Below are 14,785 nucleotides of genomic sequence, written 5' to 3' on the forward strand. Positions count from 1 at the left end.
ACATACATACATACATACAGGGATAGTAGTATACAGTTGTTAAAACAATAAGATTTATGACACAATGGTGTTGGATCAGTACTTGAGTATGGGCCGATTCCCAATTTCAGGTATCAGAATCGGTATCGGGAAGCAACCAGCTCCTTCATCAGTCAATGAACTCCAAAAGGAGAAATGAGGGTGTGAGGGAAGTGTGAGTGGAGCGCGTTGGCATGGATGGGGTATGGAGCACTAAAAAGACATGGCTCCTCAAAGCCGCTGTTGTCGGTGAGGGGGGGGTAGAGATTCCTTGTCTGGGCTATGCCGTTTCCCATGGTCAGATCTCCCCTCAGGCTGTCTCTGCCGTGTTGTGGTATTTCTTCCCTTTTGTTTGGATTCCTCTTTCCTTGTGTCCTTGGCAGACGGAACAGATGGCTGAGCGGGATGTTCAGTAGGTTTGAGGTGAACAGTTTTAAGGCTCTGACACACCAACCCGACGGCCAACCGTCAGTTGGACTGATTACCCAGCTCTCGTCGGTCCAAAAAGTGCACATGCAAGAGACATAATACGTCTCCATAACAGCAAGTGGCGCTGATCTGTATTGTCGCCCAAAAAATGAAACCCGAAAAAGACAAACGCGTCACATGGGTTTTTCTGCTCCCAGATTTCAAAACCGAACCATAACGGCAGCTCCTTCTGAACTTTTACAAAATTAGTTCACCAAAACGTGTTTTTGAAAACATTTTTAAGCCCGAAATAAGCCAAACAGTTGCTGAATTGGTCTGTTTTTTTTAATCACCAAAAAGTCAGTTTGAAAGATTTTCTACAGATTTTGAAAGGCTTTTGTCAGGCTCATCCCGTTCGTCATTTCAGGTAAGTGTTGTAACATAAGGGCACTGATTCTTTATTTGACGCCATTTTGCTTACTCAGTCTACCATATTGTATTATCATTGTCTATCGTTTGCCTGTATTTCTTGTGTGCTTACTTGTTTGTGTGTTTTTGTTTTTTGCTGTTATTGGAAAAATGATACTGCTGTGACAAAAAAAATTTCCCCGTTGTGGAGTGAATAACGTATAATTTAATCGGTCTAATCTAATTCGCTAGTCAAGGGCTTTCCGATTCTTCAAGTCAAATCGGCCGAAATTAAAGCCGACGGCTCCTCAGACTGAAGGACGGAACACACCAAACAGAGTCGAGTCACCGATTTCTCCAGACTGTCCGGTGGCCAATAATCGGGTTGGTGTGTCAGTGCTTTTACTCCTGACTTGTCAAGGAAAAGTCCATCTAAATATAAGGTGCTAAACCTATGCAGTAAATGCACATTTTATACACAGTGTTCAGTTATCGAACAATCAACTTTTTTGTCTGTCCAGAGAGAGATTACATATGTATGTGTGATTGCATTCAGCAGATTACATCTATAATTAACATCCGGTACTAGAGCAGGAAAATATTAGGAAGATTCAACCTGAGGCTGCCAACCAAGGCAGAGTTTAAGTTTAGAATAAGGAGATAAGACAACCGACGGAGATTCCAACAAAAAAAGTAATCTGTCAGACTGTGTCAGTGTTTGAGACACGTACTTCCGTTATCCTACAACAGTTTGAAATATTTTGTAGTAAAGATAATAGAACGTTTGTTTCTTTTGTCTGAGAGATAGTTAAAGTATTGGTTTATTTTGGATTTCCTCCACACCGTCAGTAAATTTCTGTAGCCTCTAGAGTTAAGGCTAATATGCTCCTGCGATGGCATGGGTACATAGGTCTGTATGTGGAGATATGGACCCTACGTCGTAGCCTGACCTGCACTTTTCAAAAAAATGTAACTATACGTTGCAGTGACGCAGACCGCACCAACTGTGATTGGTCCGCTTGGCCATGGCTTTGTAGGGTTATATTTCCTCGTACTCATTTCCGATGTTGTTCTCCATACACAACATGAAATCAAAGAGAGGGTTAATTTTCCTGCTACAGCTTTCCAACCATTGTCAGAAAGCACAGAGGGGACACTTTGTTTCTCCCACAGTTACTCGCTCCACAGCTAATCTCTGTCACTCTCTCGCTCTCCCACACACTCCCCAATGCGTACACACATGCCGGCCCAGATGTTGTCTTAAAGAGATATGCTAGAACAACTCAGAAACCAGCACACATGTAGAAACATCAGGCCACTTACGTAGGCTACGGCGAAAGCTCTGCACAAAGCCCCCGCAGAAGCAGAAATCTGCCTTAAGATGGCATTTCTGTGACATTTCAATAAAATTCAGCTCTTAAATATAAAATTATATTTTCTGTTCATTTGCCTTTATTTTTTTATGTGCTATGTGAGAGTAATTTACTTAACTAAAATGTACTTTTTATCTTGAATTTTATTCTGTCATGTTATATTGTATTTGCTAGTTTCTAGAACAAAGACATAAATTTTGAGGACCTCTCTTGGCTATGAACAACCTCTCTATGGACTCTATTTCTACAATGCTGAAAGCTCATTGATTTGAATCACCTGTCCTAAAGCACTCAAACTAAATGATTGCATATTGTGTGTGGCTCTCTTTCCTTGGATGTCTTCCTGTGAGCAAACACCTCACCAAAATAGCAGTGCGTCTTGTCCCTGACCTGAATGTGGCAAACTATTTTGAGAGCTCATTCAGAAAGTCATGGGTCAGGGGTTTTCATTGTAAACATACTTAGATTGGTTTACAGTCAAATGTTTTTCACAAAGGTGTGTATCCTCTAGGCCAAACAAAAATTATTCTTGTTCAAACATTTAAAAAACATTCACAAAGCCCTTTACAACTGTTTTTGTATGGAGTTTTATGACTATCTTTATTCAACAGTGCGTTCTCTCAATTTGAGAGCATTTCTCAATCATTTACTGTTCAGATTTTGAAATATTTTCTCTCAAAACCTTGCTCTTACACTCAAATAGTCACTGCTCGCACTTGGATTTGCTGTGACTCTGCTCAAACTTTAGGCTAGGACTCAGATATGTTGTTGCTTGGACAGATTTCCTGCTCTCAGCTTCAGTCCTTCTCCTCGCAGAAGAATCCAAGAAGAGAAGATTTGCAAGCGCACAGAAGCAGTCTGAGTGTGAGGAGAAGGACTGAAGCTGAGAGCAGGAAATCAGTCCAAGCAAAAACATGTCAGAGTCCTAGCATAAAGTTTGAGCAGAGGCACAGCAAATCCATGGGAGAGCGGTGGCTATTTGAGTGTGAGAGCAAGGTTTTTAGGGAAATAATTACAAACTCTGAACGTTAAATGAATGATTGAAAGAACGCACTCTTGAAAAAAAGGTAGGAATAAAACTCCATACTTTTTGATACCTGTACTGTTTTCATAAGTTTGCTGTCTTTCTCTTATATTTTGATGCATTGTTACTTTAAACAACATAATTTGTCAGCATACGTGCCCCTGTTGGGTGAAGTTTAGTTTTCAGTCTATGTACCTAAATTCTGCCTATTAGCATGACTGCTGACTGCCCTAATTATGTCTCTCACTCTCATTTTGTACTCTGTTACTGCATCTACACATTTGCATTTAGCAGAGGTTAATCACCTCCCCGCAAGTCTGCATGTGCATCCTTGTGCATGAGCTGGTAAAAAACTTAAAGGGACCCACTTAATAAACTTACTGTTCTACAGCACCACAAATAGTTAAAAACTGCACCTTAAGGAAACTTGAGACTGGTGCCAGACCTGGCTCCTGTGGCCAGTGGTGGAAGAAGTATTCTATTCCTTTACTTAAGTAAAAGTACTAATACCACACAGTAAAATACTCTGTTACAAGTAAAAGTCCTGCATTGAATGTATTACTTAAGTAAACGTATGTAAGTATAATCAGGAAAATGTACTTGAAGTATTAAAAGTAAAAGTACTAAAGAAAAATCCTTACATTTTAGAAACTGTAAACAATCACAACAGTATTGTCAATAAAATAACTGTTTAATTGACTAATAATTTCAGATATACTTGTAGGCCTTTTGTATTTTAATACAATTTTATATTTAAAATAAAACACATTTTATAAACTGCATGTGTTTTGTGTGCAAACATCTTCAACATCTACATCTGGGTCTTCAGTCAAGTAACGTTAAGGTAGTGGAGTAAAGTACAATATTTCCTTCTGAAATGTAGTGGAGTAGAAATAGAAAGTTGCATGAAAAGAAAAGACTCAAGTAAAATACAAGTACCTCAAATTTGTATTTGAGTACAGTTGAGTAAATGTACTTAGTTACATTTCACCACTGTCTGTGGCATATCACCAAGACGTTTCCTCTTTTTCAGAATAGCAACAGCTGCTATGTTGGTGTGGGAATATTCAGCATTAGGGAAACGATCCAGGGTAGAATCAGACTCACCAACAGCTGTGAACTCTAAAGTGCTTTCTCTCAGGCTGGCGTGAAACAGACATAAAGAATGCAGTTTTGAATGGAATTCCTGTTTTTTTTTTCTCTCTCTAGTTCTTACCACTCAGCCTTTTGGGGATCCCTGGTAACCGCATGCATTTGGATGTAGAGCTACGCTGAGAGAATGCAGCTTAATAAAATTCCACACTAATCCTCATTTCATCCATGTTCAGCCTCTATATTCCAGTGCTTACAAAAATACATTGATAAGAAAGCAAAAGTTTGTTTTGGAATCTACAGAGGAATGATTTTGTTTGATTATCCGGAGTGAGGTTTTCTAATAAAAAGTCTAAGGATAAAAAATGGAAAGGATGAAAAGAGTACTTAAATGTATTCAAGTATAAGTGAAAGTACCTGTGTAAGAATGCACTTCATTGTAGGCCTATATGAGAAAGTAAAAAGTAGGTAAAATAAAATGTAGGACCTATTCTAAGTAGGACAACTGAACTTACACACTTATAAATACAATTAAATGAAATAACATGCAGGCTACAAACTAGTTATTGTGTTAAATGTCAAGTCAAAATTCAGACAAACTCTCAAAAATGATTGACTTGTTTGGGTGAAACAAGATTAAGCCACATAAATTAACCTAAATAACCTGACACTTCTTAAAGTATGAACAGCAGAATAAAAAAATCATAATGGGCAACATTAATGTTATAAACTCCAGCCGTGACCGCAGCCAAAGCTAAATAGTTGTTACACACACACACACACACACACACACACACACACACACACACACACACACACACACACACACACACACACACACACACACACACACACACACAGAGAGACGTTGCTAGGGCGGACCGTAGTGATTGGGGAGTGAGTTCAATTCGTGTTGACGCAACGTTACTCACTCGGAACGGCAATTTGCGTGTGTCCTCCTGAAGTCCTCAACCGTCTTTAGCATAATGTAACCAGGCTCTTTGTCCCACTGAGCTACCCTAATTCAACAGTAGAAAGTCCTCACGCACCTCACTGAAGGTAAAAGTTCCTCAGCGAACCCAGAATTAGTCAACTGGAGGATCCACCAAGCGCATTTTCGCATTTAGCATTGTTAGCTAGACCCGGCATGCACCTTGTCACGCATCTACATAGGTGTGTTTGATTTGTGTCAGTAGCGTGCTGGCAGGCCCGGGTGGTGCGTTAAATTTGTGATTAAGATGCAACATCTTTTTCAACTATGCCAAGCCATGCTATCTATAGCCTAATCATGACCAATAAGGACGTGTTCCCCTTCATTTTCTTGCACTGCTGTTTGTTTATTTATTTATTTTACTTTTCACTAAGTGCACACCCGCCCCATTGATGTAAACTAAGTCATCACCCTGACACTAGCCTGACACGCACTCTTTTCTGCTGCAGCTGCAGATTTAACATATTTATTTTGTTCAGCTGTCAAACAGACTTTTTTACTCTTTAGCTAAAAAGTACTGTTAAGAAATACTTGAAATTAAAATTAGCTATGATAAGTAAAAAAAGTTCTGATTATTAAAAACACTCAAAAATGTACAAGTACGCCTACTTCCAGCCCTGCCAACAGATACCTTTATATTGTAGCTAACACACACACACACACACACACTTTGTATCCTTGAACTGCTGAAAATAATGATCTAATGTTTGACACAAGAAGCATTTACACATTTAAGAAAATACTGATGGCTTCATAGCTTCAAAGCACAGCAACAAAATCATTTTAATTACTATTTCAATATAAGAAACTAACATTTACATCTGTGTGATACATTTCTAGTTGCTAAATATAATCTGTGCTTTGGCCCTTGGTTTCTTCATCAAGAAAAACAATATATGATAGTAACTTAGTTGTAACTGTAAACACATCAAGTTTATGAAGAGAATCATAACTTTGACAACCTATTCAACTGTTTCCGTTTGTGTACCAGAGCTGTCGACTGACTTAAGTCAGATTTACGTCACAAAAAATGAGGGCTTGAGACTTTACTCCCTGAAGAAGCAAAATATTTATGTCTCAGGTTTTGAGTCCTGGTAAAATCAAGCTTTGCATAGCCACGCTACTTGAGTACTTAAATAGTACTTAAGTACTTATTAGGCCTATGCTTTGACAGGACTTGGTCTCGGCTATGTAAAGGTCACTGATGACAGTCTGAGAGCTTTGGAAGAAAAAACTTTAAATACCATGGCCTTTTATAATCATTCAGAGACCTGAAAGAAATGCAACTAACTTGCAGTTAAATGACAGAGAGTTGTGGCTATACTGTGACTTTTCCTTAAGGAACTGAGACTTGAATTAAGACTTGCTTTGACAATAATTGAGATTTGCCACAATACTTTAAAACAGCTCTGCTATTGATGTTTTGATACTTTTTTCCACTAGTAAAAGATTAATTCAAGTTGACAGTAACATCAGTTGTCAATAAAGGTTGAACTTTTTACATTCATATACATATTTATGAACTTTATTGCCATTCTGGGTATTGGCATCAGTTGAATGCATAAACTGACTACACCCATGTTTTCAGCTGCACATTTACAGTGTTCCCTTTTTACTTTAATGCTTCAATAGTGAGGTTGGACAACTCACAGCCTGTCAGTCATAATGTATTCACATTTATATTTTCAACACTAAGTTAGTATAAGCCCCCTACTATATGTACCTGTAATGCATATCCCTTTCCATCAGCAGCACAGCAGTTTCAGCAGTGCCTCAGCCAAGCTGAACACAATGCTGCCATTGAACTAGCGCCACAGTGGATACCTTTATATACCATCAAGAGTGACAGTTAACGCAACAGCACCTGGGTTTCACTTAAAGTCATAGGCCACATTAATACATTTACATACGTCTTATAGTTTTTCAACAAAAACATCCATACACATACATCTCACAACTAATAACTTTAAAGGATGAGTATTTAGAATTTTACATATATTTTCTAGGGATTTAATTTATGAGTTGGCTACTGGCAAAAGCAACACTTGAAGACATACAATGTAGGTATCTGAAAATGAATATAAGTCTTCTTTCGCTACTCATTTTATATATCCTCATGAGTATTATATATCCATCTTAATTGGTCTCTTTGTTTATGGTATCTTGAGAATTTATTTAAATAGCAATTGGTTAAGTACATCAAATATCATTGTGTATTTTCACACAGCATGCTTTGGCAGGGATATGAATGCTCCTCATGAAGACACACAAAATGCAATGCCAAATTCACTTCACCTGAGTCGGATATGTAAAGCCCTATGAAAGCACATCAGGTCTAATATATAATAATTCTATCAGTTGCCTAGTGGACTATAGATCTATCAAAATACAGGTTGAACTAGGCAGAATTAAGCAGGTCATAAACCCTATGAACAGAAACATATTCTCTTTCAGACACACACAGACAAACAACGCATGCATCACTTTATCCCTGAAAGTCTAAACATGATCATCTATTAATACAATCTTACATTAGAATCTCTCATAAGTCAGGCTTGACATCTATGCTTATTTAATTTACAAATAAATACTTCCCTTTTTAAGTGGCTCTTTTGTCAGAACAATTTGGCACATCATTGGTGAGTATGAATGTTTTGTATGGCCCAAATATTACCGTCACCAGTAAAACATTTTGTGTCTTTTATGGCACCTTTGCTTACTAGTTTTGGTCTGTGCAATAATAGCTTCTCCTGGCTCCGATCCAACGTTCGCAGCATTTTGCAGATCCATAACTACAGCCACAGTGTTGACCTTTCTATTAATGGAATAGTTTATCTTCAAGCAAACTAATGGACCTATTCATCAGCGTCTTTTCATCATCCACAAACCTGTACCCAAACAGCTCCATAGTAGGTCCACACACTCTCTGCACTACCTGAGCCAGTGTGAAGGGAATGCTAAATCTCCATTTCTCTGCCTGCTCAGATGAGTTCTTCTGGGTGGAATAAATCCCGCTAGCTCCCTGTGTGGTCTGGGTGTTTCTTAGAATCCATTCCCTAGCTTGGGGACTAAATGGAATCCCTGTGAACCTGTACATCTCCTCTGCTTTCTGCATGGGGTAGCGGGCAATATCCTCGTAACGCACCAACATGTAGCGTCTCCTCAGCCAGCGAGGTTGGCTCAGTCCGACCTCTGCAGACATCCTTATCTGGTCGCAGTTTCCTCTGAGCCTTTTCACTTCCTCGTCATCTTCGGGCACCTGGCCGTCCTGCGCCCAGGCCTTCCACGTCTGGTACTTTGAAGAGAAAGCTACCATGCGTGATGCTAAGATGGCCCGTGGATCTCGGACGAGCTGGATCACTCTCACATCCAGGCGTGGATCCTCCAACAAAGGCTGCAATGTGTCCAGCTGGCGCACACGGACAGTCTTAATGGCATGGTGTTGCTTGGAAAGGCAGGATTCAGATGCAAGGGTCAAGTTCAGTGGCCCACAGCGACGAGTCTTACAGTGATACCTAAGACAAGAATTGTACAGTTTTTATAAGAAATAATAATTTTCATAGAGTTGCAAAGAGGGAAGAATTACTTCAGGCATCTAAGGTTCCTTAGAACAGCTGGAACAGTCAGGAGCAGTCCAAAGGTCATGGAGATAAAATCTTAAGGAATGAAGTCAACTATGACTTCTAAGGGGCATTTTGGTGAGCAAAATCTAATCACCAAACTTAACATTGTGTTGATTATAGGGCTGCAATTAATCATAAATAATAAATAATTTCATTGTCAATTAACTTGATAATTATTTTCTGGATTTATTAATTACATTTTTATCTTTCCTAAATCCTAAGGTGATGTCTTGGTGTGAAGTCTCAAGAAAGATGTACATTAGAGCAGCTTATTTGAATTCTGAGTAAATATTTGATTATTTCATCAACTATGATAATGCTTTATTCCCAATAGCAACTTTCACAGTGTTCTGAATGAGCTACAGCTCTGCAACTATAGCAACAGAGGTTTGTTATGTAGTATTTAGAGCAATTTACTGTACCAAACTCCAAGGAAAAATTGTCTTTTCATAAACTAAGTTCTCTGTTTCTATGTTGAAGAACACTGATCATTAAAAGAATTGGATAAGATGGGATCTTGCAGTGAAAAATACTGACCCTCCCTCTTTACAACTGTATCACAGTTCATTTTTGGTTCCTTATTCAGACTCAACCAACATTGTAAGCTGTATAAATAACAGTGAGTATCTAGAGAATGTACAATACCTTTCAAAAACATCTTTGATTACAGGACTGCAGACAGATTCTTCACAGAGCGAATGACTAGACTCTCTGCGGAAAAGAGCTGGGGTGACGTGGTCCTGAGGAAGAGGAGAGATGAACTTCTCAAGGGGAGAGAAATCACACAGGAAGAGTGCCTGGAGTACATCCCGGTAAATTCCTGCCAACACTGTCCCGTTGTTTGCCTCTGAGGCCATGGTCAGCATGCGCTCAACGTGCCATAAAGGCTCAAACAGGTAGAACATGTTCTCCCCGTGCTGGTTAAAAAATTCACCCACAAATGAGGAACCTGTTCGTGTGGTGGCCAAGAGTAATATGTGCTTACGGGCACTGCTGAAGCTGTACCTGCCTAAATCCTCTAGTTCTTCTTCTTCTTGCTCCTCTGAGTAATTCCTTTTTGTACCAAAGAGTTTAGAGAGCAGCATTTTGAGCATCGTCAAGGAGCCATTTTGTGTTGTGTTGCTGTAATCCAGTGAAGTCTGTGGGGTCTGCTGTGGAATCTGCCTCTGGATCAGCTTATCAGAGACCCTGATGAGATACAGCGGCATGATTAAAAAAAATACTCTTATATATACAGTGTATATATTACAGTATACATATATAACAGTTAAATGAAGCAGTATAAACACCTAAGATGGGACTTATATTTTACATTTAGCTGACACGTTTACATGGAGCTACTGTATGTTTGAGCTACAACAACAAATACAGAGTATCACTGCCTTAGTCTGAATTCCTTAAAAGTAATAGTTTAATATTATGGAATAAAATGCATTTATTTGCTTTCTTGAGGATGGTTACATGAGAAGATGGACACCACTATCATGTCTGCGTGTTTTATACGAAGCTACAACCAGCAGTCGTTGGCTAAGCTAAGAATAAAGACTGGAAACAAGGGGGAGCAGTTAGCCTGGCACTGCCCAAAGGTAATAAAATGAATGCTCACATCTAAGAAATAGTCTGGCACAAAACCCAGTAAAAAAACACTTGTCTTTTATACATTTTGGCCCTTTTATGAATCAAACAAGAGAGTAGATGTAACATGTTAATCACTGAGCTTAAGAGGCACTAGTAGGCTAATTTATAAAGTTTGGACAGAGCTATCCAGCTGCTTTCCCTGTTTCCAACTGCTGTGTATACTGTCGCTTTATATTTAGGGTACACATATTAGTGGTATCGATTTTCTCATCTAACCCTTGGCAAGAAAGCAAATAAGTATGAAATAAGCATGTTACTATTTACCTAAATGTTTTGCTTTAATGTGACAAGACATCCTCTAATCACTGCGATCCACTTCCACCCAATCTCTGCAGACCATTAACTTTATTAACATTTGCAAGGGCAATGTAGATACTGAGATAGACTCATTAGGCCTGATACAGGGCCCGGCACAGATGCATGATTTAAGAGTGGTACTTCTTAAATCCCAGAAGGTATTGTATGACTGCATCCAAAGGAATACAGTTCCTATGACTTACTGCATTTTCTTTAGCAAAGTCAAGTTAAAGACTGTTCTTTACCTTGATAGGATGTTGCTTTCCTTTTCAATGATGACCAGGGCCACAATACAGATGAAGACAATTGCATATTTGGTCTTCATTCTTGAGTCCTGGCTTTGTAACTGGACGTCTAGAGCCTAGTCTGTGTGTTGGTCATAGCTTGTCATGCAGAGGCTAAAGCTTCATTCTGCAATAAGAAAGATACTTCAGTAAAGACAGAGTATGCAAAATAGATGTGATTCCTGGTTTATAATAACACTAAGTATATATTATAATCCTGGTGCAAACATGGGTAAATACAGTATAAAGCTGAATAAGAAGACAGTAACAATCTATGTCCAACACTACCATGAAATCATACAACAGACATATTGGATTACGCTGAAGACATAAATCAATCTTAGCTTTGAGAGACAACCCTGAATTCAGCCAGTGTTTTTTTAATATCAGTTGCATTGATCTGAAACCTGAGGAATGTTCAGCAGTTTGCTTTTTAAAAACATGTTCATATTTCTGGTGGTTCATTTCTTTGAACCACCAGAAAAAGTCACTCCTGCTTTTTGGTTGGGCTGGCGTCGACAAAAAAGAAGAAGACGGATGAGAGGGAGGGAGTTAATGTAAACAGGGCTGGTTTTCACTAACAGGAAACAGTGAAAATCTTCCACATGGCAGGGGCACGGCACATTTAGACTCCAGCACTGTGTGATTTCGACACCATCTTACAGGTAGATTCATGCGTGTTCATGTATCATTTCCGTGAATCAAGTTTTCCCACATTGGGAAAGCACAAGCCTCAACATGTTGACAGGCAATTGACCTTTGATGCTGATGCTTGTAGCTGCAGGACTAATCAGAGCCTGGTAGTATTGAAAACCAAATGTTGCATCATTAACTGCAGTAGTGTTCCCATTCTTTGGGAGTATTGTGTTACTCTGCTGCATTTAAAGGCTATCAGTTATGAAAACAACACACATGTATGTACATTGCTCCTTTGAAAGACTCTCAAATTAACTGTTTTGACATATTTTGAAATGATTCAGTACAACAAATTTCATAATTTGAAATAGATGGTCCATGGACTTTATGGAGCCCCCACACACACACACACACACACACACACACACACACACACACACACACACAAACCATTTGGACCTGTCAAGACAGTGAATAATTTCTACAAAGCATATCATTACCAGAAAAAGACACAGTTTTGTGAAGTGTGCTCTGTAAGTAAATATCCCCCAATTATCTGAGCTTAATACGCCATAGCTGTCAAATTGTCAGGCTGAAGTACTTGAGCTGAGCACTTTTACATATTCAAGAGTCAGTGGAGCGTTATTTGCAAATCTGACTATCTGCTCAAGCAGAAACACACATCACTCTGTGTATCATCTCACTACAAATTACATTAATGGCTGCCTTCAAAGCTTTGAAGCAGCATATCATGAAGACACTGAAAGCTAAATTCCCACTAAATGCTTTGCTGTTCATCCATGGGTGTTAGTGTAAACAATTAACTGTTATTGGCAAAAACTGAAAACCGTTATCATTTGTAGGTGCTGGTTATCGTTTAAATGTGATTGATTGATTTTAGTTTGGATGTCATTTGGAAATAAAGACAACTACTGTGTGTGTGTGTGTGTGTGTGTTTTAATACTATAGCAGTCATTAGGGGGGAGGGGGCATTCAATTCAGGAGCATTTCCAACACCCCCACCACAGAACCAGAATGAATACAGACTAATGAATACTTCTGCATACTATTAATCCCTGAGATAAGGGCATGATGCTTTCAAATATTCAAATGAAATCTGGAAAATTGTCACATGAGCAACTCACATCTCCAAAAGGAAGATTGATTGATTATAGTAGACTACACGGCAGCGTACATTTTTACACAATCATCACGTACCTCCATCATATAGGCTAAGGAATCGCATAGGCATACATCACACGTTATGGTTTGACAGCAGTGGTAGACTTTATCATGTATATATAGCGTATTCACGCATGGCAGCAGGATGTTTACAAGCTCTATGACCGGTGGCTCTGTGGGTTGTGTTTTTCAAAGCTTGGATTGATATATCCTGCCAGAACAAATCAAGATGTTGATGTTCGGGTAGCGGGTGTTACAAACCTTTAGCTGGTCCCTCTCTGCAATCGAGCAAAAACGTCGCTAATCTTGTGAAAAACAGATTCGTCCTCTTCGTAGCATCTTGTTGCATTGTGTCGGACAAGGACACACTGCTTCATTGTGTCCTCGGACGCGGACTCGATCCTCTCCTCAGCCGGATGAATGAGCGGCAGCGCGGAGGCACGGGCGTCTTGCACAAACATCTACATTAGCGAGAGCGAAACGGACGGCAAGCGAAAATAATCGTGTTATGATTATGTCAATTCTGATTTCATATTGAGGTTGTTTGTTTTTTTAACTATATGCTACAAGCGGTCGCCTAACTGAAGAATTTCTCCACTGCCCGTCGGATAAAAGCATTAATTCGCTTTACAATTATTTTTGTGTTTAAATATCATCGCTTCGAAACTTTTCCTCCAACTTTCGCCATGTGCAGGATGGATGCCATGCCACTGCGCGAGGGAGCGGACTGTAGGCACGCTTCACGTCACTGCTTTCCTCGCGTGGGACATCCTGTGTAGGCAAAGTCACGTGATCCCAAAACACCCTGCAATTATGTATAAAGACCCCCTTGTTTTAGGAAGTGCCCCCAGAATAGTGTCCATGCCACTTTGTACACTGTTTTAGTCATTTAAGTCATTTAAGTTCATGTTGGAAATGTCCCAGCCTAAATGTTGTTAAGTTTAACAGACAATAGGCTACCCTGTTCATTTAGAGTTTGAGAGTTAGAGTTTGCAGGAAAAATGAAGCACATGAAGTCACATAATCTGCTTCATACATCCTTATACATCTTCAGATCATAGACAGAGCAACACAGTTTAGTTTGCACTGTACAGATTTCTGTCCATTTTACAGTTTTCTTTTTTATTGCTAGACGACAGTGGGCAGTGGAGTCACGTGCAAAACTCTTAACTGCAGTCTGCACTGCAGCAGTTCATGTGGAACAAACTCTAGTTCGTTTTTCATTGCTTGAACACAGTTTTCAAATCACACACTTATTCCATGGCTTGACCACAACATGCACTGTGGATTTACAGCACTTTGTTCAAATGCACACACACTGCTGTCAAAACTGTCATTCAAAAATTCATTCAAAAGCTGAATGCCTAAGCAGGTGTCTTGTTTTAGAATAGTTAGTGAACAGATACAAGTTTTTTTTTTCTATACAAAAACCAAATAAGAATTACAAACAATTATACACTGTATCGTTTTTGAGAAAAAGGTAAAAGAGCAAAGATTCCAACATGCCTAGGTAAGATGTCTGAGGTTACATACACAGCTATAAAAAACAATAGCATAGTAATATAATACTATAGTAAAACTGCGTTCTTACTGTTTTTCAGAAAGTATTGGAGGTAAAAGTAATGGAAACACCACATTCATTTAGAGATGATGTAGACACCCAGAAGAAAACTTAATGCATGATGCTGGAAGAGAGGCAGGATCAGTCACACTATTCTTTGAAACCTGGTTAGACCACAATAACAGCGCTGCTGTTCTCATTGAGTCAGCGCCCCCTAACTTCAGATTTATGAGCGAGAATAGAGTGAATA

At 39.1% G+C, this 14,785-nt stretch overlaps 1 protein-coding gene and 1 long non-coding RNA gene across 2 annotated transcripts in view; both read right to left on the reverse strand.

The window, feature by feature from the left end:
* The window catches only part of LOC116705401 (uncharacterized), a 16,374-nt gene extending 10,877 nt beyond the window's left edge, over positions 1–5,497 (reverse strand). Inside the window, exon 1 of the long non-coding RNA XR_004335928.1 lies at positions 5,256–5,497. This is a non-coding gene — a long non-coding RNA (uncharacterized LOC116705401). The remainder of the gene's footprint in view (positions 1–5,255) is intronic.
* A 486-nt stretch (positions 5,498–5,983) lies between these two features.
* Positions 5,984–13,707, reverse strand: chst3a (carbohydrate (chondroitin 6) sulfotransferase 3a). Its single transcript, XM_032541726.1, has 4 exons — positions 13,236–13,707; positions 11,118–11,283; positions 9,583–10,125; positions 5,984–8,829 (listed from the first exon to the last, which is right to left on the reverse strand). The coding sequence occupies exons 2-4, from the start codon at positions 11,195–11,197 to the stop codon at positions 8,133–8,135; spliced, it is 1,320 nt and encodes a 439-aa protein (XP_032397617.1). The 5' UTR covers positions 11,198–11,283; positions 13,236–13,707; the 3' UTR covers positions 5,984–8,132.
* Between the last annotated feature and the right edge of the window lie 1,078 nt (positions 13,708–14,785).

This window comes from Etheostoma spectabile, chromosome 17 (genome assembly GCF_008692095.1).
Source record: "Etheostoma spectabile isolate EspeVRDwgs_2016 chromosome 17, UIUC_Espe_1.0, whole genome shotgun sequence".
NCBI classification, from domain to species: Eukaryota; Metazoa; Chordata; class Actinopteri; order Perciformes; family Percidae; genus Etheostoma; species Etheostoma spectabile.

What these genes read in the sequence shown, in the direction of transcription:
- chst3a (XM_032541726.1), bottom strand. Translation starts at nt 11,197, where the DNA reads ATGAAGACCAAATATGCAATTGTCTTCATCTGTATTGTGGCCCTGGTC. An exon ending in GAAAGCAACATCCTATCAAG is followed by an intron (nt 10,126 to 11,117) that starts GTAAAGAACAGT and finishes GTATCTCATCAG; the next exon opens with GGTCTCTGATAAGCTGATCC. An exon ending in ATCAAAGATGTTTTTGAAAG is followed by an intron (nt 8,830 to 9,582) that starts GTATTGTACATT and finishes TTCTTGTCTTAG; the next exon opens with GTATCACTGTAAGACTCGTC.